The following is a 27,376-nucleotide window of genomic DNA, read 5'->3' on the forward strand; positions in this document are numbered from 1 at the left end:
TGGAAAAGGAGAACATCTGTGTTGTTAAAAAGTTGTAACACGTTTATGTACATCCAACCATCCCCCCCCCCCCCCCCCCCCGTGACTTTACTATATGAACATCCTCCTCTTCCTCTTCAAACTTTACGGCGACTCCCCAATAAAAACACCTGTTTTTGAGTAAAAGTTGTAAGGCGACATGTTTTGTTGTATTCGTTACTGTAAGAGAATAAATGGCAGCAAAGTGATTTCCCTTCTGAAAAGGTGGGAAAATAAGCCCTGATATTGCCAACTCTGCTGACGATGTGCAGACACAGACGGGAATGAAAGAGAGGGGAAACCTGCGCGACTGGCACACACCTAGCCGACACCGCCGTTGCCCTTTATTAACCCCAATAGCACAGTCACACACACACACACACACACACACACACACACACAGAGAGAGAGAGAGAGAGAGAGAGAGAAAGAGAGAGAGTAAAGACAGAATGAAAGGAAGAGAGAGAGAGACAAGAGAGAGAAAACAGCTGATCCCGTTCAACCTTCCAAGTCTGGTCGGAAAATACATTCATACATTCTTCATGTCATTTTCCCCCATTTATTCCGTTGCTTCTGTTATTGCAGAATGGTCAGACTGATAAGATTTTTTTTTTTACAGAGTTAAATGTTTTATATTCATTGCTTCTTCTCCGTGGACGAGCGAGAGGGTCCTCCAGTCCCAGTCCAGTCAGTGTCCTGAGGAGAGAAACAGCATGATTCCCGTGTCGGTGCATCTGTGGCCTTAATTCAACTCAGCCTAAATCCCCACCGACCAAAGACCCACCACTTAAAGACCTTAGGGGGAACTGCTAAAATCCCAGGCTCAAACCAACCCGCCGCAACAAACGAATGCATCAAACAAGGCTCAGATAAAAATGTGCTCGGCACATGTGCAAGAGAAACTCTTTTGAGAACCCAGAGCGAACACTATCAGGCGGTTCCTTACCTCATCCCCCTCAACAGGAGTAGGTCCTCACTGAGGCAGATTCACCCCGGGCACCAGAGTTGGCTGCGCAGGAGAGCGGGAGACACAGATGGGGTCATTATTGTAACTGCGACGTCTTAAACAGCACTGACCTTCCACAGACTTAACGATTAGGAAGTGGAATGGGGAATAATAGTCTTCCCCTGCACTTTGAAGCGTCTGGTCCTTGTTATTGCCATCTCCTTTGCTGAAGGAAACAGAAAATTCCACCGCTAAACTAATGGCAGAGTAGCATGAAAACAACAGACGGCTCTCCGCGCGCATGTGACTCTGTTTTTTGCATTCGCAGAGTGGCTTATATAACCCCCCCCCCCCCATTGCTGGATGGAGATAAATGTTGCTGTTCAAGGCTCATTTCCATGAAATCAAGATGTAAACACACACGGCTCATTTGCTATCAGAATTCGCAGAGTAGTTGTAGAGTTCGCCGTGTAACCTGGCTACAACGGGCCTTTTGCCCCCCCCCCCCCCCCCCCCCCCCCCCCCCATTCCTGTCGTGCTCTTCATGTGAGTAATGCTATATAGAGTAACAGGTTGTTTTTTCACACCGTCTAAATCGAGACGCGGCCCCCGCAGGCAAAGAGGAGCCGAAACACAAATGCGAATACGAGAGCGAAGCTGTCAGAGGGTCGTACTCACCATCACTCTGAACCTTTCTCAGGGTCACGGAGGGCGTGGAGATGGCTGAGGCACGGAAGTTAGCAGGCAGGGTCTCGGCAGAGTCGGAGGTCACGCCCCGGAGATCTTTCTCCCTGAACATCTTCCTCCAGGAGGGCGAGCGGGTGAACGTCTTACTTCCATCCTGTCAGACAGACAAGTGTGTGAGAGACTGGCTGCTGAGCACAAACCATCACCTGAATCAGTTAAAAAAAATAAAAATAAATCCGGCTGATCATTATGCTGACCTCATCGGGTCGTCTCTCAGTTCCCATGGAGATGAGGGAGTTGTACTCCTGCTCCAGGAGCTGTCTGGCCTGGAGAAGAGAGAGGTGATGTAGAGCCTGGAGATTAGTCTGGACACTGTGGTGCAGGTTTTCATGAGCTCATGTGCGCGTTCTTCAAATCCATACAGTTGTAACCCGACAAGAATCAGATGAGGCTATTTGTTTTGAGGCTGTTGGTCGTCCAATAATAATATAATAAAAATGAAATGGTATTAAAGAGAAACACTAGAATATATATTTATACTATCATAATCAAATGACGGGGTAATGCACTGTGGCAGGGTCAGGCTGGAAGAATTAATGCACTTGCAGAGACCTCAGTTTCCCAGTTTCTCTGTGCTCACGTTGAATGCTCTGACATTACAACTAGTTTGGAAGCAAACTGTGGTCCAGTAGGAAACTTCAGAGGAGTGTGAGGTGGAAACTTGAAGCCTCCGGTGCAGAGAAACTGCAGAGCTGAGAAACGAACTTTCGAGACATCTTGTGTCCAGAAGTTACGTTTGTAGCAAGACATATTTGCATATTCTTAGATTCTTGTTGGAATGAGAGAGGGAGGATGAGGAGATGATGTGCTTTTATGAATACTGAATGAGGCTACTGAAAACATGTCACATACAAATTATCATTCAAAGCAGAGTTTTTTTGTGAGTGTTAAAGTCCAACTGAAATCATATCTAGACGTTCTTTTTTGCAGCCTAAAAAGAAACACATTCCTTAGGGGAAATATCAGAAATGCTGCATCATTTTTTTTGACAGCAGCTGCCAGATTGATTGAGAGCAGCTCCCTTCTCTGTGGTTGGGATGAGGTTGGATGGGGCAGAGGTTACTGGGTAGGGGTATTAGGGGAAGTTTGGGGGAAGAAGTAAGAAGTGTTGTGTCGTGATGTGTTGTCAGGGATCAGTGTGACCGTCTCCTCCACCGCTTGGCTGCATCGACATAATGTCTCCATCAGCAGCAGACGGCTATTTGAATCGGTACTCCAGTTGGCACCATCATGAAACGATTAAAACAATAAATGATAAATTCAAGCATTTTGGTTTCGGATTTTTTTTTATTTTTATGTTGTCGCAGTTTAATTTCAGTTGGACTTAAATTACTCAATATGTCTGGAGCCCTATAGTCCATGGCAAGGGCACACACACACACACACACACACGCACACACACACCCACACACACAAACCACATAACCACGACGACGTTGCAGGTCGATTCCAGCTGGGGACCTTTTGTTGCATGTCATAAACCCGTCTCTCCTCTTCCTGTGTGTGGCTATCAAATTTGAAAATGCCAAAATAATAATCGTACAACACACGCCCTTGAAATCTATTTGACCATCCGCCACAGTGGCACTAATGTCTCCTCTTTAACAGCCCGTCAGTTTACCTGCGTGTGCTGATTGGGCATCTGCAGCAGCAGGGCCAGGTCAGTGTAGTCGAAGGTGTCGTCCAAAGCCAGCAGAGCCCCGTGGACGCCGCTCTCGCGGAGGTTGTCGGCGTACTCCTTCAGACCGATCGTCTGCACCCAGCACATCACTCGCTCGTTGGACCACACCATCACATCTGGGCGGAGAGAAAAAAAGGAAAAGGTGAAGGTGAAGGGAGGGAGGCATCCATCTGCGCAGAGGCAAGCCGTCTGCTCGCTGTTTTCATAAGCCAGATCGAGTTTCTTAATATTCTGCTCGCTTCCTGGAGTTCGAGCTGAATGAAACATGCTGGCGTGTTCGGTGCCTTATTAATGCTCTTCTGAAGAAGGTTATATTACCTGATAGTTTCCCTAAGTGATCAAGAGGAATAGTGTAGCGGGGCCCTTCTACGCTGATTTATTCTCTGGACGTGGGGTGCACATGTCCCACTCATCATCAGACGAAAACCAAAACCAACTAAATTCCCCCCCTCTTGGGAAATCCTTCTGCGGGGAAATGGGCCAAGATGAGCTGGCAGCAAATGTACAACATGTGTAACCCAAAGCATTTTGGGTTTGTTTAATGACTGAGTGTGTTGACATTTATGTTATCATTATCCAACCAAATTGTACGAGAGAGTTGTGGTACATAATCTCTTAGTGGGGGGGGGGGGGGGGTAACCGAGGGGTGGTCCAAACGTCAAGAAATCAAAGGAAATGTTTGGTTTTTTTACCCTCATTAAGTTTATGTGATTTTTTTTTTTAATCGTCCGAGCAGAAAAAAACCCATTTTACATGCTAAATCTGAGGAAATTGAGGGAAATTATTTTTATGCTTTACTGATGTGGATCAAAGGAAAGCAGCAATTTCCTTTCTCTCTGTTGTGTCACCACAATTTATAAAGTCTTATTAAAAGTTGGAACTGGAGCAAATACTACTACAACTGGTCCTACTAATAATACAATCATATAATTAACAAACGATTGCAAAGCAGCAGGATATGTTTTTACAAGGTTTTCACTACATTAATCATTTGACTTTTTAAGACCCCTTTAAATATCAGAAAGAAACAATAACTTTTGAAAATGCACTGCCCACCTCCCCCCGCCCCGTGGATCACTTTGATAGTGCTACTTTAGGATTGTTTCTCTGCACCAGAGTCTCTGCACTGCAACAGCAGTTGACAGAGAATTGGTTCAGACTTGCTGCGGCTCCAGTGTTTGCTTGGCGATGCTTAAAAAAAAGAAATAAAAAAAAAGAACATGTTTGTGCGTGTAGAAGAGATATTAAACATTGGGATCAACATCGAATGAATGGTTGAAAATCCTCTTTCAAAAAGGGGACCAGGGTTGTAAATATAATCAAAAAGGTCTTGTGCACCAAAAATGTGGGGATTGCTGCTCAGGTCTTTGCGGCCCAGGTCCGGGGGGCTCAAGGTGTCCGGGGGGCTCAAGGTGTCCGGGGCCTCTGGGTCAGAGGAGCTGTGTGACGGAACTTTCAATTTTTTTTGCTCGGTAAAAAGGGTCAGATTGTGATTTCCTATGCAGTGCCGTTTAAATCTTCCTTTTGTATCATTTATTTATTTTCTATTTTTCAAAATAAGGTTAACAGTATAATATTCATGATGCTCGGCACAATTTGCTCCAGTACGCTGACATTAGCTCCAGAAACAGGCTGGTTTAATAGTCTCCCTGAAGAGTGAAAACTTGTGCTTGTTATGTGATTTGGGTCAGACTGTAGATGAAATGATCATTTAATGTTTTATCGTTCATTATGTGTGATGATTTAAAGGGAACACTATACAGTAAAATGTCCTTCATTTATAATAAGTTCTTTTGGAAGGATATTAAATCTTGTGGTTCACCACTACAAAAGTATTTTTCTTCTACGTGCATGACACAACAAAAAACAGAACTGACACAATAATAAATATTGCAGACAGTCAAATGGATGAAAGTGACGCAGCAAGAATAATGTGTAAGGCAAATTATGGTTATAGCTGTGTAAATAATTAACCTGGAAATTGATCCACGGGTTTATAATAGTGATGACTGAGGTACGCGTTGAACAAGACAATACACACACGATGAATGGAAGAATTAGTTGGGGGGACAGGGGGGTCAAAGACACGTACAATACTGCCCCACATCTGGGGGCATGAATGATGAGATGATGGCAGATTTAAAAAAGAAAAAAGAAAGGAGCTCACCTTTGTTCTGGTGGGCGCTGTCTTCTCTCCTCCTCTCCAGCTCTTTGCGATCGTAGTTCAGACGCTTCAGGCACATGATGCCGTAGTGCAAACTGACCCTGGGAGAGGTCAAACAGCCAGAGGGGGGCGAGCGGGTTAACGGAGGTCGTGTTTCCACTCTCATCTCTACTCAGACGGTATTAACACAATCTGAGGCCTCTGAGCCCCTTAACTCCTTTTAAAGAGGAGTTCAAAAAGGGGCCCGGAGACAAACACCTGAACGGTGAGAGTGTCCCGTCACAACAACAACAACAACAACAACAACAACAACAACAACAGGAGCTCCCACAGAGACGAGAGCAAAAGAGTGAGAAGTGAGAAAAGACAATGAGTTATCTTTATACGCGAGTTATGGCTGCGAACGAGAGCGGGCACGCACAAGAACGAGCTCTACCTGTGGAAGCTGTCCACCATTTTGAGCTGCCCCCTCAGCTCCTTCTTGGTCAGGTGGTCCAACATGCGTGCATCCACCAGGGACTCCATGAAATAGCTGCGATACTGCGGCAGGCCCAGGCTGGGCAGCCAGTCGTTGCCCACCCACTCGTGATTCATATCGCCGTAGGCCAGTATCTGGAGGGGACAACCACAGATGATCAATGCTGACTCACGCTCGGCGGCTCATGACTCACGGCGGTTAGTCTCGCAAGCAATAAAAAAATGATTGGCAAGTGGCGCAGCGTGTTTTTGTTAATTCTGACTCTCTCAAAAAGGTGCCGTTGATCCTTACCTGGTCCCAGCTGAACTCTTTCAGCTCCTGGAAGCGCCGGGAGAAGAGAGGAGGCCGACAGAGAGAGAGACGGAGCCAGAGAGAGTGATGTGGAGGTGGAGAGGGAAAGGGGAGCAGGGGTCAGGAGCAAGGTGGACGGATGTGGGAGAAGCAGAGGAGGAGGAGGAGGAGGAGGAGGAGGAGGAGGGAGCAGCAGCAGCAGCAGCAGGAAAAGCGGACAAAAGGGAGGAATAGTGTGTTAGTGAACGGGTCATTAGTTGGAAGCAGTTCACACTGAAACAGCAACAAGAGGGAGAGAAGAAGATGCTGGACACTAAGGCCTGGGCCCACAGAAAGATAGAGACACATATATAAAGAGACAGAGAGAAACCAAAAAACAAAAGAGAGAAGAGAGAGAGTGAGAGGAGGTGGAGGGAGGGGAGAGACTTGTCAACATGATTCGGACCAGGCGAAAAAAAAAGAAAAAAAAACCCTGAGTAAAATAATAATCAAAAAGGTAAACATGAGGTTTTGTCAGACAGGAGACAGCAGAGCCGGGGGAACTGACCGGAGGCTTGGTGGCAGCGTTCAGAGACTCCATCTCTGCATGGGTCATCCACACGTTACTGGTCGACTGTGGTCATGTGGACAGAAGAAAAGTGAAACTATCAGATGAAAAAAAAAAAAGCACCACATATTGCCTTTGTCTGCCTGAAGCACTGAGCCAACGCTCAAACATTGTGAGCTGTGTGCCAAAAAAAGAGCCACATCACAAGCTGTCAGTCAAACAGCAGACTGCTTTGCCACGAGACGTCCAACCGGTTCATGTGAGCTAGATGGATAGATCTTTATTAAATCTGCCGAGCGCAATTGTGTGACTTATCATAGTCCACATTTTTACCACATTGACGTGATTCAATCCTGTAAAATACACAGGAAGATGGCAAGCGAAGGAATTGGAAACGTGCCAAAAATCAAAATCTGGGATTTGTGCCAAACTCCAAAAACAAACTAAGTCTGTTGGAGGAAGACGGGTTAGTTAAACCTCACCCTTTTGTCTTCCTTGGGAAAAAGCTGCAACACATGTGTGCACGCAACGACTTTACTGCATCTTTTAACATCTGGTTTATCTTTGTCACTGTGTGAGAAAAGGCTAAGTTTGAGAAAATGCACCTTCAGTTGCCAAGTCTGAACTTTAAAGCAATGTAGGTGAAACGCTGTCACGTCTGTGATGTTTAGGTTCTCCTGTTAAAAATACATTTCTATAACTTAAACTCCTGCTTCTATCACACAATTCCCCCTCATCCTTCTTTGCTATCTTGTAGTTTAAATGATGCCATTGACATTTCAGCTGATCTCATACCTACGACCATCTGGTTCGACGTGTGCTTCAAACAGCAAATAGGAATGTTGCATTTGTGCATTTGAAGCAAAAATCTTGTGATGAATGCAAAAAACCAGACATGTGAAGGTGATTAAGGTCTTAACATATGCCAATTAAATGCCTCTTTACATTTAATCCTATAGGGGAGCTGTCTAGACTGGGGTTTTCCTTATGGCGTAAGAACATAATGCCTCTTTTTTCCCCCTTTCAAACAAAGTGAGTAAAGTGAAATGTATGTGCGGTCACGGAGTCTCACGGAGCGAGTGCTGGCCGGGGCGGACGGACTGGTGAGGGACACCATCTCCTGGATGGCCAGCCGCAGCTTGAGGCGGTGCAGCGGGTTGCTGATGCCGATCTCCCTCTGGATCTCCGTGTCCGACAGGTTGGCCATGATGGCGCCGCTCTTCACGTTGGCGCGGCAGGCCGCGACGTACCACGCTGGCATTCCCACCCACAGCTGGTCGGAGAGGGCAGATGTGAGAGAGGTTACATTATTATATGGACCCAAACTTTGTTCACTTCAATTACTAGAGCCCATCGTTTAGGTTTTACCTCCAACCAAGATACGACAGTGGGTCCGTCCCAAGATGCAAAGGGAAGTCCTTGACGACATGCTTCTTCAAGTAGCTCGTGCCTGTTAGGGAAGGGAACGAATTACAGATGTTTTATTTGATGCCCTTTTTGTGAAAAGACAAAAGTATGAATTGAGAATTAATATAAAAACAAAAAGGGGGGAAATCCTCGTCGGTCACTGACTTCTTCTTGCTGCGCCGATCTTTATCTGCCGGGCCCAGAGTCCCGGTCTTGTTAATCCCCATAGGGTCTCCAGAGGCCTGGTCCTCAGAGGGTGTGGACGCTGGTCAGAGGAAGGTCAAAGTTCACAAGAGGACAATATAGACACTAACACCCCAAATATAGGATTATCTTATTTTTACTCAATGTTTAAATGAACATACTGACAGTGTGAATAACTCATATACAGACAGCGTTATCTCCCACTTATCCTCCATCTGTTTACCAAGAGAAGCAGATCCATCCCGCCCAGGCTGGCCCATCCTCCCCTTTTCCTTCTTTCCAAACAGGCGACCGATGGAAAACTTGATGCTGTTCCTCTTACTGGACTTGTGGAGAGAATCTTGGCTGCTGTTGGAGCTGCTGCCATCTGCCGAGAGACTGGAGGAGATAAAGGGAAATCACTTAGGGGAAAAAGCTGACTGTGCATCAGAAGCATTACTGTACGTTTGATATATATCGGTACCATTTTGTGATTTAGGTGCCATTTATAAAGGATTCATAATCTATAACCTAATGGCATTAGTAAATAATGTATTTACCATTAATAAAGTCATTATAAAAGGTGGCCTTATTAGAAAACAGTGCCCACACACAGTGTCTAATGTGCGTCCACCATACCTGCGAAAGTCCCGGGGGTCGTCGAGCATCGCGCCTGGGTGGGTGAGAGCCATCCTGTCCAATCGCAGCGCACGAGGAGTGGGAGGAGGCGTAGAGTCGAGGAGTGCGAGGGACCGTTCGTCATCTTTGTGGTTCTGGAGGAACATGATATGTTAAAAAATGAACAAAACAAAACAATTATTTAACATGTTACGCAAAACCCGGAGTAAAAAATTTGTTGTTGGACCCTGATCCACAGTTCCCCAGAAACCAACCAGAACTCAAAAACTTAAAACTCAGATTCATCACTTAGTCGACTGTCAGAAAATTAACTGACAACAACTTTGACAAACTACAAAAATGACCTGGAACTAACTCCTCAAATGTGAATATTTAATTTAGCCTTCAGGGAATAAAGGCCAATCGATCCGTTCAAAACGGATTCACCTTTCCAGTTTCAACAGGAGTGGAAACCAGTGAGTTTTCCTGCTTCTGTTGTCTGTCTGCTGCTTTTAGTGGCTTATCAACACAACCACTGACAGCAGGTTTTTTTGTGTTATATTGCGCCATCTTTTGTAATTCGTCCGCCCACTCCTGAAAAACTGGAACCGGTGTCTGGCACCAAACCATCAGTCCAAGTTATTTCCATCGATCTCTGCCAATCTAACACGCTGTTGAGGAACAACTGAACTCCTCTGACCCCGCCTGCGTTATTTACTTATGCTTTATTTACATGACTCACAGTCTGGAGGAGCTGTTCGCATAAACAGGGAGGCTGATACCGAGATTTATAATAGACATTACATTCTAGTGGTACCTGTCTGTCCGTCTCGCGGGCAGGGGAGTGCGGCAGGCGAGGGGTGGAGTGTCCAGAGCTGGGCGGAGAGGGGGAGGCCAGGGTGGAGGATGTGATGGACGAGGGGATGAATCCCCGTCCTGTGCTGTCTCTGCCCAGGGAGGTCGGGGGCATGGGCGGACTGTCCAGTGCCACGCTGACCCGGCTCTCGATCTCCTCGGCCAGCAACTCTGTGTTCTGCTTCTCCTCCTGGATCAGTCTGGTTTTGGAATGTGGAGGGTGAGGAGGAAAAAAAAGAGAAAGGAGGGAGAGGACTGAGACATTTGGATCATATGATTCTACCATTCTCACTTTCCTGAACAACAGCCCCCCCACCACCCCTTTCCTCCCAGCTGTTGAGCACCACTGGCCCCTCCTCACTTGATCTCCTTATTGATGGCCTCCAGCTGTTCCTGCAGCATGATGGCCAGGGTCTGCACGTCCGTCTGTCCACTGGGGGACAGCAGCTCCGAGCCGAACCGGGGCTCCCTGTCGTCCTCGTCGTCGGAGCAGCCCACGTCCACGCCCGGATCGAACCCAGTCCCCAGAAGACCAGTGCTGTCCCAGTCTGTGTACTGCGCAAAGAGAGACACGGCAGAGAAATGAATAGCCATGCTTCAACTGATCACATTTAAAAATACTCATCATTTGGCCTTTTTTCAAATTTTGTTCAAGATTTCATGGTCTCCAGATTATTCCACCAGATTCCGACTTGTCATCCAGCACCACCTTGAGGAGTGTCATATCTTATCGGATGGATTTGCCGTGACATTCATTCAAACAGGATGAATTCTAAAGACTTTTCCTCACCTGCCGTCGTCAGGTCAGAATTCAAATTTGTCCAGTACTTTAGTTCATGACCATACACCTGCAAAGCTAATGACGCTCCCATCACCCTCAGGTGAGAGTAGTTTTCACAGATATTACATTATGCCATAATTTTTATTGTTTTCTTCAACAGCATATCTCGAGAAGATCAACATGAACTTGATAGATGTGATTAAGTAATCCATGAACTTGATTCCAGCCTCATTTGGATTATTTGAGAGAACAAAAATGATCTTAATGAATTAAAGGTTGGGGAGAAAATTGGTGTTTGTAGTGAACAGATTTGAATGACAGCAGATATTCAATATGAAACACGAACATAAAAGGGTTATTTTTGAACTGCTGCTTTAAAGGAGGTTAAGTTGTGCAATCAATCAATAATAACGTGACTAAAGGAAAGGAGTCTGTGTGCTGAGTCAGGTTTTGGTTGAGAGACGCTCGGCGTGCCGACGGACGGACAAATGGATCTGGGTTTCTGTGGTTTGTGCGGATGTTAAGACTCTCACCTTGGTAGAATCCTCCCGGGCGGAGCTCCAACGGTCCCGGTGGCTCCACCTGACCACGCCCCCGGTGGAGGTGTTACAGAAGGAATCCAGGTGAGTGGTGGAACCCATTGGGAGGGACCCGCCCCCATGGGAATACCGCAGCTCCAGAGCACTACCTGGCAGTGAGCGACTGGGGCGATAGGAGGAACGATAAGGCGATACAAGGAGAGATTACACCGCGATTACGATTGTGGTGGCAACTAACGGGAAGATAGTAGACCAAAGAAAAACACACAGCCAAGTGAAATACGTACAGCAGAATTATAAATGCCAAAAACTTTTAATTTTTTATTTACTAAATCCCACATTTATCAATTAAGATAACCACTTTAAGTATATGTTTTAATCTTATGTGCTCAGGCCATTTATGTAGTAAGAGCACAAACCTGTCAGCTACCAAGTCGCCCCAAACTACAACATTTACTTCATACATTGTGTAAAAATACATCTATATTCCCATTAACAGGTCTGCTGAAGGCAATGAAAGAAGTTGTCAAGACACGCAGAGGAGAACGGTGAGAATCAGAAGTGTTGGATCACGGGTGTGCGTGTTTGTGCAACCTGTAAATTAATGTGTTTACATGTCAACACTGCTTTAGCCCCTGCGAGGCGCTGACAGAGTTAAACGCCTCCAGGGTAGAGTGATTTATTCAGCAATGTCTGACAAGATAACAGATACAACGCTGGCATCTTTACAGTCAGGCGAGGCGGCGGCTTTTTACCTGGAATAGGAGCCCCCGGGTCTCGCTCTCAGCTGGTCCAGCTCTAGCTGAAGCCTTTCCAGCTCCGCTATCAGTTGATCCTGGGAGTGGAAACCAAACAGGAGTAGGTGAGCAAAAAAAGAAAAAAAAGGAACAAATGTTGAGTAAGAATGAAGCTCAGAGTTGCAATCACCTTGTTTGCTATAAGATCATCCTGCAGTTTCTTCATGTTGGACAGTTCCTCAGATAGGGCGTTCTGGAGGGGAGAGGGTGAGAGGCTTTATTTGTGTAAAAACAACAACAACAACACTATATTCCAAAATTAGATGAGACAGCAAGGTTTGAAAACTCATCTCTTTGGGGGAGAACTTATTTTTCCTTCTACAAAAGAACCCTAGTCACCGCAGATTATAGTAAATAGGATTCTTTTGTGTCGTGCAATAAAGCACAAGTAAGATGCTGACTCTGTACCAGAGAGAGTTGGTTTATGCGCTTATTGGTGTTTTTAAAATCTGACTGATGTTGTATTACTGATGAGTTACAAGTTTAAAAAAAAAAAACCAGTAAGATGGTTTGGAATTCACTCAAGTTCTGACTGGTCACCCCCTGCCCTCCAGGAAGTGACCTCGCTCTGTTGCAGCTCAACCAGGTGCAGAGTCCTTGCGAGTGCTCGCGCAGCTCTGGGCCGTGTTCACCTTTTCCTCCAGCGCGGCCATCCTCTCCTTCAGGTGGAGCTGCAGCCTCTCGTTGGACTCGGACAGTAGCTTGTCCACCGTGTCGGAGAGACGCTTGTTGTGTTCGTCGTTCATCCTCTCCCTCTGCCTCGCCTGAGGGGGTGAGAGCGAGACGGGCGGGAGAGAGCGAGAGGGGAAGAGAGTGAGAGGAGGCAGAAGAGGAAGGCTGGGAGAGGAGTTAATAACAAGCATTCTGCACGACTGCGAGCACGGGACAAAGATTTCTATCTGAATGGCACGGTCAAATAGAGGGCTTAGAAAATTAGCGCGCCTTTGTGCAGCGCAACGTCTGACAAAAGGAACGGCAATGAAAGAGGGGGAGGACGAAAACAGGAAGAAAGCGATGGAAAGAGCGAGCGTGACTCACCCTCTGCAGCTCCTGGTTCTTCTCCTCCAGTTGCGCCTCCATCTGTCGCAGTCGCTCCTCAAAGTTGCCATGACGCTCCTCCGCCTGAGCGATCGGAGGGGAAGGGAGCGGGGGGTTAGAGCGCCAACAACGTCGCGACAATAACACAAATTAACACAAAGGAAACAGCTTGTAGGCCCGACTCTACCAATTAGTAACGTGCCAGTACAGAACACAGTGGAACCGGAACGGTTGGTTGCCTCGGCATTAATCTCATCCTTCCACGTCAACCGCCTTGTCTTAGCACGTCAGAAGTACAGCAAGAGTGGCCCTCTAGGAGGTTTGGCTGGAGGAGTTGGCACGAGGGGAACACCGTGTTTACAGGAACTTGAGCGGTGCACAATTCTTGAGGTGCGGATCGCCCAAGGATCAAACAGCTGTGTTGATATGAGCCCTGAGCCGGCTTTCATCTCGGTGTGTTTGCCGATGAATTACTGGAAAAGGCACGGTGACGATGTCTGGCATTCGTCTGTCATCTTATGTTTCATTTCACTCGTGTATAAATGAACCCAACACACACACGCACTAAACACACAGTACAAGTGTACTACACACCCTTGCCTGCACCACACATGAACACATTAATGCAGTTTGAATGAGAGCATATTAGCGAATCCACAAATTTGAGCACAGAGAAATGCACATGCTGCTGCTGTCTGATGCACTCAAGTGAGTTCATTCTTATTTCTACAGCACTACGGGTACATAGTGCTGTGCTAAAAGTTAAGAATGGAATAAAAGCAACATTATAACAGGAGATAGCACAACTATATATGTTTCTTAATTCATAACTGGACGGGGATAAACCGGTCTGCGTCAGGTAAATACACGCACGCACGCACGCACCTTGTTGAGTGCTGCCACTCTCTGGGCGAGCTGGGCCTCGATCTCGGGCAGCGTCTCGGCCCTCTGCAGAGTCTGCTGCAGCTTCTGCTTGGCATCGTCGAGGCGCTCCTGAAGCTGCCGGTTCTTCTCCTCGCTCTGCGAGAAGACGGGACGAGAGGGAGCGGAGGTTAAACTCCGAGCGAAGATCGCCGAGAGGCGGCAGACCTGATTAAAGCCGCGGGAGGTGCATTGATGGCACGCTGTGTGTGCCAACGTGAAACATGTCCTAACAGCCAATCAACAGCAGGAACATGACACACACACACACACACACACACACTGCGATGAGAGCGCCGCTTCCCACCTGTCTGTGGAGAGACTCTTTGCTGGCCAACTCGTTCTCTAGTTTGTCTTTTATGTCGTGGAGAGATGTTGCCTCCCTCTGGGCGCTCAGGTACCTGCAAACCAGAACAAAACCATGGCAGACAGACAGACAGAGCAGTGAGCAGAGCATATTTAGGAAAAAATGGGCAGTCTCTGAGGGTTCATGGTCACGGGGGAAAAAAAACACGAACCTGCGTTCTAATGTGGTGATTCTCTCTTCCATGTCTTCCCTTTGACAAAGTGCCTGGGAAATTTAATAGAAGAAGAAGAAGAAGAAGAAGAAAAAAAGACACCGTCTCTTGAGATTTTGACTGAGAAATTTTAAAAAAAGGAAAGAAGTCTAGACAGAGAAAGTGCGAGAGTACAAATGTCAAGTCTACAGGTAAGGTGTCCATCAAAAGGGAATTCACCGTGTCTGGCCCGCTGTTAGCTGAGGAATGATAATGACGGGTAAGTGGTTGTTGATGACTGATTTCAGAGGCGGCAGACACAAAGAAGACACAAAAGGGAAAAAGGGTTCGCCGAGTAAACCCGCTTGTAAAACTCTCGACCCGAAATGCTTTCAATCAGCTACCGGCACACCGACTGATTTACAGAGCGGCATCCATGTGGGAAAAAAAGAAAGGCCTGCAGCCCTAACGATGGCACTGTCTCCATGGCTACAGGGCAGAAGGCTCTCGTGCGTACAGTAGCAGCCGCTGCTGCAAAGTAGGCAAACAGCTTAGTTGCCATAGCAAAAATGTTTCATGCTTCTGTGAGCGAAAAAGATACTCTACAGACACGGATAGTGGCGGTGTGTGTATCAGTCTGTCAGCAGCTCGGATGGGGAGCGTCACCTCTTTCACATCCCTCTGTAGTTTCTGGTTGGCCTCCTCCGATCGGGCCAGCTCCCTCCGGGCCGACGTCAGCTGCTCCTCGATCTCCCCGACCTGACGGGAGGTGAGAGTGTGGGACACAAGGGCTCAGTGCAGCGCTGAGCATCATGTTTCTGTCCGTTAGCATCTTCCGGGCTTGTGATAGGCCTATTGTGTTTTGTTTTGCATTAGACCCCACGCAAGTACCTGTCTGCACATCAGGGCCAGTCTCTCTTTCAGCTGCCCCAGCTCCGACCTCTGCCGCTCGATCTCGCCCTCTCTCTTGCTGTCGATTTCTCCGTCATCCAAAATGGAGGAAGGGCCGTTGGGAAGCCGCTGAGTGACGAGAAATTCATAATGTCAGGGATCATGACAGAGACGTGATCAGTGTGAATGACGTCACCTGGCTTTTGGATTACGTTTCATGCGCGGACATTAAACTTGGGTTTGCCTTTATTTTCCGTTCCACCACGGTTCCATCACGAGAAACTTGACACACTCCGTGTGAAGGAAGATGAAATATCTCAAAAACTATTTAACAGATTGCCATCGAATGCACACAGACAATCATGGCGCCAAAGGGGATGAATCCTAATGACAGGGACTCCCTGACCTTTCCTCTAGCGCCACCGTGTGGTTCACATTATGGTTTTGTGTGCAATATCTCGACCTACAACAACTGGATGAATTGCCATGAAATGTGTACACACCTTTAATTTCCCCTGATGTTTCAGGAATTTACTGTACATTTCTGAAAACGTACACTGAATGCATCTCATTACCTCTTTGCCGTTGTCTAGTCCTTGCTGCCGTCGCTTGATTTGCTCCTTTAAAGACACAACCTAGAACAACACGGAGGGGGGATCATCAGCAGAGGCTCCACCAGAGATTCCGTGAACGCCTGTGGCAAGAGCAAACCGGCTCAGAAACGTGGACTCACCTCTTGAGAGGAGGTCTGCAGCTCTTCCTCCAGGGTGGCCACTCGCTCCAGGGCCACCCGTAGTCTCTCCCGCACCTTCTCATCCAGAGCTTTGTGGTGCTCGAACAGGGACTTGAGGGCTTTCAGGACCTCCACCTCGCTCGACACCCCCGCCCGCGACTGGGTGTGTCCCTTCAACACCGTCATCCTCAGGCTGCGCTCGTGACGGGCCACCAGGCACTCCAGATGTTCCAGCAGCAGCTGGAGGAGACACATGTGGTTCTCATACAATAAAGAAGCTCCCTGCGACGGTGTACAACTTGTGCCCATAAAAGGCCTCCGATGATGGGACAGATAAATACCTGAACCTTTAATTAACAGCCAAATAAACACAAGGACCTAATGTCAAACAGACACGTGAGGTGCACCGACCCGTGTGTTGTTGCGCTCGGCCTTCAGCTCGGCGATCTCCTCCTCCCTCTCCAGCAGCTGTTCCCGGCAGAGGTTCAGCTCTTTGGTCAGCACCGCGAACTCCTGCAGGGGCACAAGAGGGCGCTGTCATTGACTGACTCCACGCTGCTGCGCGGGGTCACCAGAGCGGGTTTCACCACCGCGCCGGTCGCACGCGCTCATCCAACTGCAAGGCTCAGGGCATCCAGGGATTCTTCTTCTAACGAAGCAACGTACTCTCGCACGTTCCGCGAACCCGCCTCATCAGCTCCCACTTGGGAGGTCGTCCGTTTCCCACGATTGGGGCCCCTTTTTCCACAGCAGACATTGTGAATTGCCACAGTAGGAATAAAAGGGGCCAAGCTGTCCCTGATAAACCACTAAGGGCGGCTCTGTTCTGTTCGAGAGTCCCAGCGATTCATTCCACAGTTTACACCTGTGCCCGTGGTCACGGAGAGTCGGATGCCTTTTGCAGGTGGAGGACGCGGTCACAAGTTAGCAGGGGACGGCGACCGTGTTGACAAAAGTCTTGATTTCTTTTTTTGTCACAAACTGACACACTAAACACATGTCAGACAAAATATCACATTTCTAAATTAAACGATCTAACGTTCCCCAAACGTGCCTTAACTTTCACTGATGGCTTTCAGAAAACCTGTCCTGCTTCTTCTACAGATGGCGGACAATCGACATAACAGTCCATTCATTTCTATGATTTGGTGCTCGAATGATGAGCTTAACTTCAATCGGGTTAGAGTTAGGCTTCGTTGTCGTTGCCCATCAAAATGAAGAATATATTGGTTTGAAGATCAAATCATCACTAAATCTTTATGACGTCAACGCAGGCAACTCTCTTCTTCCACTTTTCCTTCCATATTTTAATATCTGCCACCGTCAGAGCAGACGGAAATACTAATAAACCAATCACAAACCGATTGCGATCTCAAATCGTGTTGGGGTCCTGCAACACGTCCGTGAACGTAGCTCCTTGAAGCCGCGTCCTGTAAAACATCTTCCCATTTCCTCTGTTGCTTCTTTCATGCATTTCTCCCCCGTGTGATTGATAAACGTAACGAGCCCGACAAACGAGGCCTCAGTCAAAGAAAACTGTGTCACCAAACTCTATGGCAACCGGCACTGAGACGGAATGACTTGGGAAAAACCATCAGAGGGCCGCACTTGGTTTTGTTGTCTGCTTTTACAGGCACGGGGATTTGTAACAGGTTAGCAGCGGAGTGAAGGTTTCCAATAAGGATGTAACACATTGTCTTTTGGCTTCATTGCATTAACAAATGTCTTTTTTTCCGCTTCTACAATGGATTCCTCCATGTACGGTTAATGATGCCTCGGAAGGGGGCTGCAACAAACGATGTTATGATTAGGTTTTAGGAATGGATATTTCTCAGCATGAGGTCACCTCTTCAGATTTTTGGCCCCGACATGAAAAACAAAAACAAGCCTGGATCTATAAATGTTACTGCCAAAATATTCGGTTATAACCCACACGGTGCAATTAAGCACAGCCAACAATTTGACAAATCTTGATTTCATTATGCAAACTCCCACATTCAACCCAACAAAGCGTCATTGGCTTTTAAACGCATGCACACGAGCTCACACATGCAGCTGCGCCGCGGCCGCGAGAGGAAACGACTCACAGTGTGATCTCTGCCATATCCACCGCGGCGCTCGCGGCTCCCGGCCACCGGGACTCTTAAACCAGACCCTTAATATAAAACCTAACAGCCAGGTTTACTGCATGTGTTGCACCTGAAATTGGCTTAATTGTGCAATAACCACGACTGGCTGTGGGCTTTGCCCGAAATTAAAACAAACGCCGGGAGGTTAAAACAAGTACGGGAGTAGTGGGAATTGGGCCAGCGCAGTGTAATGTCTAATATTTCCATCTGACAGCCGTCCGGTTCCGTTCAGTTGTTGTGATTTGGTGTAATTTTCCCCCAATTATGTATAATTGTACGGCTAGCTACGTGACAGTTATGATTCAAAAATCGGTCGCCTTTTAATGTAAATAAACCGTTTCTGTGGCGACAGATCAACAAAGAGAGGATGAGCGACGTCATCAGGTCTGTCTGTCTGTCGTCTGTCTGTCTGTCGTCTGTCTGTCTGTCTGTCGTCTATCTGTCGTCTGTCTGTCTGTCTGTCTGTCTGTCGTCTGTCTGTCTGTCTGTCGTCTGTCTGTCTGTCTGTCTGTCTGTCGTCTGTCTGTCGTCTGTCTGTCTGTCTGTCTGTCTGTCGTCTGTCTGTCTGTCTGTCTGTCTGTCTGTCGTCTGTCATCTGTCTGTCGTCTGTCTGTCTGTCTGTCGTCTGTCATCTGTCTGTCGTCTGTCATCTGTCTGTCGTCTGTCTGTCTGTCTGTCGTCTGTCTGTCTGTCTGTCATCTGTCTGTCGTCTGTCTGTCTGTCATCTGTCTGTCGTCTGTCTGTCTGTCTGTCTGTCGTCTGTCTGTCTGTCTGTCATCTGTCTGTCGTCTGTCTGTCGTCTGTCTGTCTGTCTGTCTGTCTGTGCATCCGTCCATTTATCTGTCGACGGCTCGGTATTCACTTCCTGGAGAAGTCTCGACTCTGTCGCGTGCGATTGTGCCCACGACACAGGAGCCCACGCCGCCCTCCTCGCACACGCTGATTCATGTGTGTGCGCGTGTTCGTGTTTTTAAAAACGCTTATGCAAACGAGCCATTAAGAGGGCACTGACGCGTTGTCTTTCTGTCTGCTCCAACAGTGATCAGTTTACCCCCACGCGGCGGCACGCAGGCGCCTGACTGACCTCCCGCCACTTTCTCCAGCCCCCCCCCCCCCAAAAAAAGAGGTCAGGACGTGAAGCTCCTGAGCTGATGTGCTCGGCAGGGGCTGCATTAGACGAAGATGGGAGAGAGAGAGAGAGAAGTAGAAAAGGAGGAAGCTTATTTGAAAAGATGGAAGAGAGAAAAAATAGGAAGAGGGTGAGGGAGGGAAATCGCTGCGTGCAGATGGCATGTTCAGGGCCCAGAGGAGCTCATAATTCTGGGATTCATCTTGTGCAAGAGACGGCGTGAGATGGACCCGCAGATATCAGACGCTTTCCACATTCCCGCGTCTCTTTTCCGTCGCCATCATTTTTGGTCAGATGCAAAATCCTTCAGCTTTTCCCCCGACTGTGCTGGCATTCACCTCTCATACTGTACGCTCCTCATCCCCCCCCCAGCCCCCCCCCCCCCCCCCCCTCGATCCTGCCACTCTCTTCCGCCGTCCGTCCATTTCAATCTCCCCCTGTCATGATACCCGACATCTAAAAAAGAAGAAAAAAAAACTGACTCTAGAAGCCACCTCATTAGTATGCAACGATATGCAAATGAGTTTGATTTGTTAGTCTCTGTGTGTTTCATATAACCAGGTTGTTTCTCTCTCTCTCTCTCTTTGTGCCATGCTGTCGCTCTCTCCATCCGTCGCTCTCTCTCTCTCTCTCTCCTATTTTTCTCTCTTGGCAACATCAACACACACACAGACAAACTCGGTGAACTCATCTACTGTAGAACGTATCACACAGCACTACATGTGTTCCTCCATCTGTGTGTGTGTGTGTGTGTGTGTGTCATATTGATCGCCCCCCCCTCACTGAGGGTAATTTGGCCCTTTAACGTCCAGTCACTGCTACATCCGTTATTTCATTCTGATGTCTCAGGCGTGGCGACGGAGGAAAAATTGGTACCGACAATGAGCGAGGCATCACCGCCGCCCGAGGCCTCTGACAATGACTGCTGCCTGAAAATAGAGACGGAGCCCTCGTTGTATTTTGAGTGGAATTACAAAAATTGAGGCACAAAGCTATGAGTCTGATTTTAAAAAGATATATATATATATAATAGTCCTGGAAGACTCTTGGAAGCCTGAAAAGACAGAAACATCTCCTTTGTCAGTTTGAACGACATGAACCAAAACTAAAACATTTGGATTACCAGATGTATTAGTACATGTTATTTTCACACGAAATCATGGCTTGATACTAAAAAATGTCAAAACCCCCCAGCAAGGCTTAATGTCATTTCTTCATTTCTTAATTTCCTTCTTTGTCGAGCATCAAACATATCGAATATCTGCTGCTCAAATTGGTTTAATGAGTCTCTGAGGAATCTGGAAATACTTTCAGAATAGTTTAGTGTTGTTACTCTGACCCTATACATACACACACACACACACATATATATATATATATATATATATATATATATATATATATATATATATATATATATATATATATATATATATATATATATATATATATATATATATATATATATATATATATCAATTAATCAATAGCCTAAAATCTTTCACTATCATTGGATACCAACCATAACATCCTCCTCAATTTTCAGAAATTATCCTTTCAAGTCAAATAGTAAAACAAGAGAGGCTCAAACTAGGCAGTTTTTGTTGATAAGTATTACTGGCAAATTAAAGAAAACATAATTCACACTAAGTTGATCCAGGGGCAGCACCATTGTCAGACAGAGATACTGTATATCTATATATAAAAGCTGTGACAATCTGCTTGGAAATACTGATACTTTGAGTATTGCTGTTGTTTCCAGTTACTTCGCAGGACAAAGTTCGACACAACACGTCAGCGTTGTCCATTCAAATCTTCTCGCACCTCCACGAGAGACCACGCCGCCTCGGCTTAGCGTCCGCACGTCACATTTTTAATATCGTCTTCCAAAGTGTCAGAGAGAGAAACAGGGGGAGGGGTGTAACATGAAATCGGACGAGTGCGGTTTTCATCCGCGTTGCTGCACTTTAACCCCATTACCTCCCCGTTGTGCCAACAAAGAAATCAGACTCAGCGCCACCTGGACCGGCAACAGCATTAAAGCCTCTGCCTACAGGTTCACACATCAATAATTCAACACCGTGACAGGAACCGTTTCCACCGTGAGCGCACTTTTGATACGAGCGCACATTCCAGTCATCGTAACACTTGTTTACTTTCGGCCGAAGACTAGATTTGTGAATGCGGGTCCGTCGGTGTGCCGACGTGGCCAACCCGCATCTGTGGGCTTTTTTTAAAAAACTCGTTGGTTGAATTACGGAGCGGACCGAGCCGTCGTTCCGAGGATTCGTCCGTTTACACCAATTCCTATCGGCGGCTCAGTTGTTTGTATACTGTAAATGTGTAAACATGATCACTCATATAATTTTGTTGTCGTCTGGTTGATAATCACTGTGCCTGACGGTCCACAAATATGGAGATCTCTGAATTACTAGACATTCAAAAGAGTAACAACTTTTTGTTACAGACATCTGTACGTCTCAAACTATAATTGAAAGCAGTGCCACATAATGAGAAAGAGACACTTAACCTCACACCCGTGTGTCAATCAACAAATCAGCAGCTCCTTGATGTCGACACACAGAAACCATCTGTTCCATGATCTCAACCTTCTCCCAAACTACTAACCAGCTTATCGTCTCCTTGTTTTCCTGCTCTAGCGAAGAAAGAGTAAAAAATTTAAGATTCAAAATATCCAAAGTTCGTCCCGGATAATCTCCAACAAATGGGGAAGAGATAACCATGTAAATATTGCACTTCCAGATCCATACAACTTATCTATGTTGTGACATTTTCTGCTCTCAGCCTGTGACCCGATGCGAAATGTTCCTTTAGTCTAACGAGTGTTTCGTCCTCCTCGTCCCTACAAACACCCTTTAGATCAGTGTGTGTGTGTGTGTGTGTGTGTGTGTGTGTGTGTGTGTGTGTGTGTGTGTGTGTGTGTGTGGCACCTAGACTCGTCTTTCAGGTGGGTCGTCGGCTCCCTCCCTCCCTCCCTCCCTCCGTACAGCCCTCTGACCCCCCTCAGCCTCCGTACCTGCGGCAGGGCGATGGACAGCTGCCTGGACAGCGACTCCTTCTCGTGGCCCAGCTCTCGCAGGCGCAGGTGGGCCGTCCCCAGACAGTCCTGCGTCTCCCTCAGGCTCTCGAGCAGCCGCTCCCTCTCCGTCAGCATGTTCACCATCAGCGACTCCAGGTTGCCCATGCTGCCGCCTTCATCCGTGCCGCCGCCACTACCGCTGCGGGAATCCCGGCTGCCGTAGCCGCCGATGCCTCCGATCCCTCCGCCCATCCCTCCTCCGCCGCCGCCGGCCGGGGAAGAGGAGCCGCCTCCTCCCCCGCTGCGCCCGTCCTCGGAGATGGTGGGCATCACCTCGCACATCATCGTGAGGTCCTGGATGTGAGGGGCGTTACCGCGAGAAGACGACTAGGACACCTGAGCGCGGTGTCCGGCGAAGGACCGGTGGGCTCTCGTCATGAAACGCTCAACAGTTATTGTTTTCCTACGACGGGTCTTTCAGCCGATTGGCCGTCGGGCAGAAGACGCTCGTGCTGAGCGACGATGCTCGAGGACACGAGGAAAGGGGATGTGGGTGCAAAGTGATTTTGGGGGAAACAGAGTAAGGTGACGGGCGCTGAGGGTTCGGTGTGGCGGGGTGTGGAGGGGTGAAGGGGCGAAGGAGTGAGAGGGAGAAGTGCAGGTTGCAGGTGGGCGACCTCTGACCCCCCCCCCCCCCCCTGGGCCTGGGCTTCACTGAGACGAGAGATGAACCTGCGAAGAGACGAAGAAGAAGAAGAAAAGAGGTCAAGTGATGATGAGAGTGAAAGAGGAGGAGGAAGAGGAAGAGGAAGAGGAGGGTGATGATGAACCCGGGGGAGGAGAAAAACATAACAACCTGTTTTTTCCCCACCAGGTTGAGATCATCGCTCATCCTGGATCCGAACTGACACACAAACACACACACACACACACACACACACACACACAAACACAAACACACTGACAGTAGACACAGTAAAAGGAAGCAGCACCGCTGCCTCTCTCAAACTCCGCCTGGCATCGCGACGTGGGGACTTATTCATCCATCACCGCGTGTCTCGGGTTCACGTAGCCGAGTGTCCACGGCCCATAATGGGAGTAATGAATGCGCACGATGTGCGGAAATGAGTCGCGGATGGCGGTGGCAGCATCAGCATCAGCATCAGCCTGTACACGAAACGCAACGCAACGCAAAATACACAGAGCAATTCTCATCGTCGCCTCTAAAGGAGGATGCAGATGATCGAGATGATGAAGATGCGGCGCTGAGACGAGGAAGAAGAAGAAGATGAAGAAGAAGACGAAGAGAAGAAGGAGCAGGGTGTCATCATCATGAATTGTAATTGCGGGCTGTATCCAGGAGGAGACCGCCTCTACGTGGGGCTCCTCTGTTCTCCCATCTGCGAGGAGATGCTCGTGGATCGGGAGGTTTTATTCTCCTGAACTGTTGTCTTGAGAAAATAAAATGTTCTAAACAGGGAGGGGGAAATACCCCAGCCATTTTTAAATGTATCTCAGGCTGCACGCGCGCACACACGCACACACACACACACACACACACACACACACACACACACACACACACACACCGCTGCTATCACATCACGGTGGGAGGTGCCAATCATCCTGTACATGGCGAAGGCCCTAATGAATCACAAGATGCTACACAAGATTTTTTTTTATGTGATGTGATTGAGCTTAATTTTTTGAGAGGATGCGTCGCTGTGGCTTTATTCCGACTGCATGGCGTCTATTTCCTATCAACACCCCACTGCCCCCCTCCTCTCCTCCCCTCCCATCATCCACACACCACCCTGCCTCCCCTCCCCTCCTCCCCCCCTCCCACCCATAAAAACAGCTGGACGGTGGGATCTTCGTGCCGAGCATCACCGGGTGGATCTCATCGCGCCCGAGTCGTGTTGTCTTACCCGGTCCATGGTCGACGGAGACAGGAAAGGAAGGCGCCTCGCTGCCCGGCTCACTCCATCAGAGCATCCGAGAGACGGAGGCTGCAGGTTATTTCCCCCCCGTCCCCTCCCCGTCTCTGCCGAGGGAGCGACGCTCTCGGCTCCCCGCTGCGTCAAGCCGCGCGCAGGACAGACATCTCACATCCGGTCAGGACTTTTCACAATAAAACACGATGGCGCGCGATGGAGAGGAATCCAACCGTGGTTAAAAAGTGGGAGTTGTTTAACACTTGTCATTTTTCCTCCTTATTTGAATTATTAATAGCCTATTTATTACAGTAGCCTTTAAGCATACACCACCCTGTATTTGACTGAGCATTACTGTATGAACATGTGACAAGTAAAACATTTGAATCTCGAGTGTTGCTATAATCACTAATACATATCCGGTCATATGTTTCAATTTGAAGTTGTATGGATAATAATAATAATAATAATAATAATAATAATAATAATAATAATAAAACTATAAATTATTATTGTTACTGTTATAACATATAACATGCTTTACAGAGATAAAATATGTTTTTTATAATGGCTCTCTGAATTATAGCAGATGCTCTCAACCTGGGGTCAGGACCCGACCCCTGAAAAGGTCATATGATAAAGGAGGATAAAATGTATTTATTTTTAAAGAGAGAGATGGTTAATTATAATACTCATCATCATCATCTCATCATTTTCATTGAGAAATAAATAAATGTTTGAACCTCTATGGGCCTCCAAAACTAAATAATCTGAATTGTAAAACATCACTTTTTGTGAGGCTACTTTACACCAAATATTTCAATTTTTCATGTATAATACAATACTACAGTAGCATATTTTCAAAGATTTAAGATCAAAGATCAATATTGTCCATTATACAGATTGATTCTTGTATAACAGACCTACTCTGGCTACATGTGGACATGCAAAATACTATTGTGTAATTTCTGTTGGACAAAAAATGATTAAGAACCGACAAAAACACTTCTTAAAATACCTCATTTTTTCTGAAGACAATAACCAGTGCTTCCGCTCTCCTGCTGGATGTTTCTGCGCAACTTGACGACCTCCCTTCGTTCATCCTCCCTCATCTCTCTCGCTCTCCTCTGAAGGATGCTGGGTCTTAAAGAAACAATCTTTTCTCCACACGAAGCCTTCACATCCTCACAGTCTCACCTCTGACATCTGATCGCACTTTGATGCCTTTGCTTCTCCTCATCGGCCTTAAAACACAAAACTGGTGCAAATCCTAAAAGCAGTTCAATTCTCAGTTGATTCTCAACGAGCCGGTGGATGAAACTTGACAAAAAGAATTAAACAATTGCGCCCTCTGGCGTCTGAGTAGGAGAAATGCAATGCACAGGTGTCATAAGGTTTTTCTCAATTTGAGGCTAAAATCCATGGATGCGCTTTTTTTGTGTGTGATATGGATGGCTCTGATAAACTCTCAAAATGTCTACAATAAACTTTTATTATAAATATGACTCTTGTTTAACGTTTATGTTAATGTCAGACAGTTTGGGGATTAACTGAGGCTTCTCGTGGCAATGACGTAATTGCATGACGTAATGTAAGGTTGATGTAATGTAGAGCCTATTAAAATTATATTTATATATATATATAACTGGATTTTTAATTTCTTTTTTTGTTTTTGCAACCATCAATTTTTCAGAGTTTTCAGAATGATTCTATTTAAAATGGTTTAACGTGTAGTTTTCATCTAGACTTCAGATCAGTTTTGTTTTATTTATTTGTAACGATCAGCGTTGATTAGTTTCTGTATCTTTCAGTATTATTTTAGTGCAGAAACCAGACATTTGTGCAGATGGAGTCTAATCTAAATAAGACAACTGTATTTATCTCTGTATTGATTTGAAACTCTCATACAGGTTAATTCATATAATATAAATAAATACTGACTTCATGCCGCAGGCAGCCTCCTCAGGACATCTTTATCTGGCCGACGTGACAGGGAAGATGGACAGGAGGCAGCTGCATGGACACCAGGAGAGGAGGGGCCCCTCGGGGGTCGCGGGAGGTCAGCGGGTCAGAGGAATGCTGATAGGAATGCAGCGAGTGGCGGCGGCCAGGGGAAGCATTTCGTCAGTGGGTCCCCAGGGAGCCGTGGCGGTGGACCACGGGCTCAGGGTCTGCTGAGGTGCACGGTGACCCAGAGAAAGAGGAAGAGCTCAGGAAAACACACATCCAGCTTCCACACTCAGGTTTCTCTTGTACACTTTGTATTCTTATTACTGTATATCAAAACTTTATTTGTGTCTCTCTTACATCTTTCTATTTATCTGTATTTACTTCCGTCTTTGTGCGAACTACTGCAATCAAACAAGACCTCATCTATCTCTTACAATATTTCCTGAGTTTAAACATGAACTTTTGGTGTATATTCATATTTCTTTTCCCCAATTAAACCTTTTTATTACAGTAAAATGGTTCAGAGATTCTTTCTTCTTTTTAATTTTTTTTAAAGTTTGTACATAACCTCAAATGAGTCCAGGAGTTTGTACAGTAAACTGTGTCAGAAATATTTCAAGATATTTTCCAATCTCATATTCAGGGTGTCGTTGGAGGTTTAACAATTAGCATCAAGCTACAACAACCCAGTTTAGTAATAGTGGATGTTGTGTATTTGTGGAACTGAGAAGGAAAGATCTCTGCATTGAAAAAAAAAAAAAAAAACAGCATTCGAAGAGAAGTCCTGAGTCACGTTGACATGGAAAAACAGAAAAAAAAGAATAAGAAACATTTCAAGTAACCCCAAATATAAGGATTTCATATGGTTTTTGAGTTGAGTTATACTCTGGGAATAAAACACACTCTCATTTTGACCAAATCCAACTCTTACAATAATGAAATTATTAATTATTCAGTGAAAACCAAAGTATCAGAAGGGATCAACTCACTATCTGATATGAGTGATAATTATGAAGTTTTAATGAGGAAAATTCCAAGTTCTGCGTCGGAAACTTTAAATTC

General features: G+C 46.6%; 1 protein-coding gene across 2 annotated transcripts; it reads right to left on the reverse strand.

Moving 5' to 3' along the window:
* Nucleotides 1–561: 561 nt before the first annotated feature.
* On the reverse strand, nucleotides 562–27,271 carry ppfia3 (PTPRF interacting protein alpha 3). 2 transcript variants are annotated; one of them, XM_035614920.2, is made up of 32 exons: nucleotides 25,383–27,271; nucleotides 24,359–24,551; nucleotides 22,428–23,162; nucleotides 16,544–16,645; nucleotides 16,133–16,372; nucleotides 15,975–16,034; nucleotides 15,400–15,528; nucleotides 15,175–15,267; nucleotides 14,530–14,582; nucleotides 14,319–14,412; nucleotides 13,976–14,110; nucleotides 13,091–13,174; nucleotides 12,685–12,816; nucleotides 12,183–12,245; nucleotides 12,011–12,090; nucleotides 11,250–11,418; nucleotides 10,297–10,490; nucleotides 9,898–10,135; nucleotides 9,102–9,235; nucleotides 8,707–8,861; nucleotides 8,445–8,544; nucleotides 8,241–8,322; nucleotides 7,945–8,145; nucleotides 6,873–6,938; nucleotides 6,326–6,352; nucleotides 5,993–6,168; nucleotides 5,560–5,657; nucleotides 3,333–3,508; nucleotides 1,909–1,977; nucleotides 1,643–1,805; nucleotides 965–1,027; nucleotides 562–714 (listed from the first exon to the last, which is right to left on the reverse strand). In XM_035614920.2, exons 3-31 carry the CDS (start codon nucleotides 22,773–22,775, stop codon nucleotides 975–977), a joined length of 3,714 nt encoding a protein of 1,237 aa, XP_035470813.2. In that variant the 5' UTR covers nucleotides 22,776–23,162; nucleotides 24,359–24,551; nucleotides 25,383–27,271; the 3' UTR covers nucleotides 562–714; nucleotides 965–974. The 2 variants fall into 2 exon arrangements, with proteins under 2 accessions (XP_035470813.2, XP_035470815.2); XM_035614922.2 differs by lacking the exons at nucleotides 562–714; nucleotides 965–1,027; nucleotides 1,643–1,805; ... (1 more) ...; nucleotides 3,333–3,508; nucleotides 5,560–5,657 and having other exon boundaries at nucleotides 6,048–6,168; nucleotides 6,326–6,645.
* Between the last annotated feature and the right edge of the window lie 105 nt (nucleotides 27,272–27,376).

This window comes from Scophthalmus maximus, chromosome 17 (assembly GCF_022379125.1).
Source record: "Scophthalmus maximus strain ysfricsl-2021 chromosome 17, ASM2237912v1, whole genome shotgun sequence".
Classification (NCBI taxonomy): Eukaryota; Metazoa; Chordata; class Actinopteri; order Pleuronectiformes; family Scophthalmidae; genus Scophthalmus; species Scophthalmus maximus.

What these genes read in the sequence shown, in the direction of transcription:
- ppfia3 (XM_035614920.2), bottom strand. Translation starts at nt 22,775, where the DNA reads ATGATGTGCGAGGTGATGCCCACCATCTCCGAGGACGGGCGCAGCGGG. An exon ending in AGAACCAGGAGCTGCAGAGG is followed by an intron (nt 12,817 to 13,090) that starts GTGAGTCACGCT and finishes TCACCCCCTCAG; the next exon opens with GCGAGGCAGAGGGAGAGGAT. An exon ending in CCCGGGAGGATTCTACCAAG is followed by an intron (nt 10,491 to 11,249) that starts GTGAGAGTCTTA and finishes CTCTTTGCGCAG; the next exon opens with TACACAGACTGGGACAGCAC.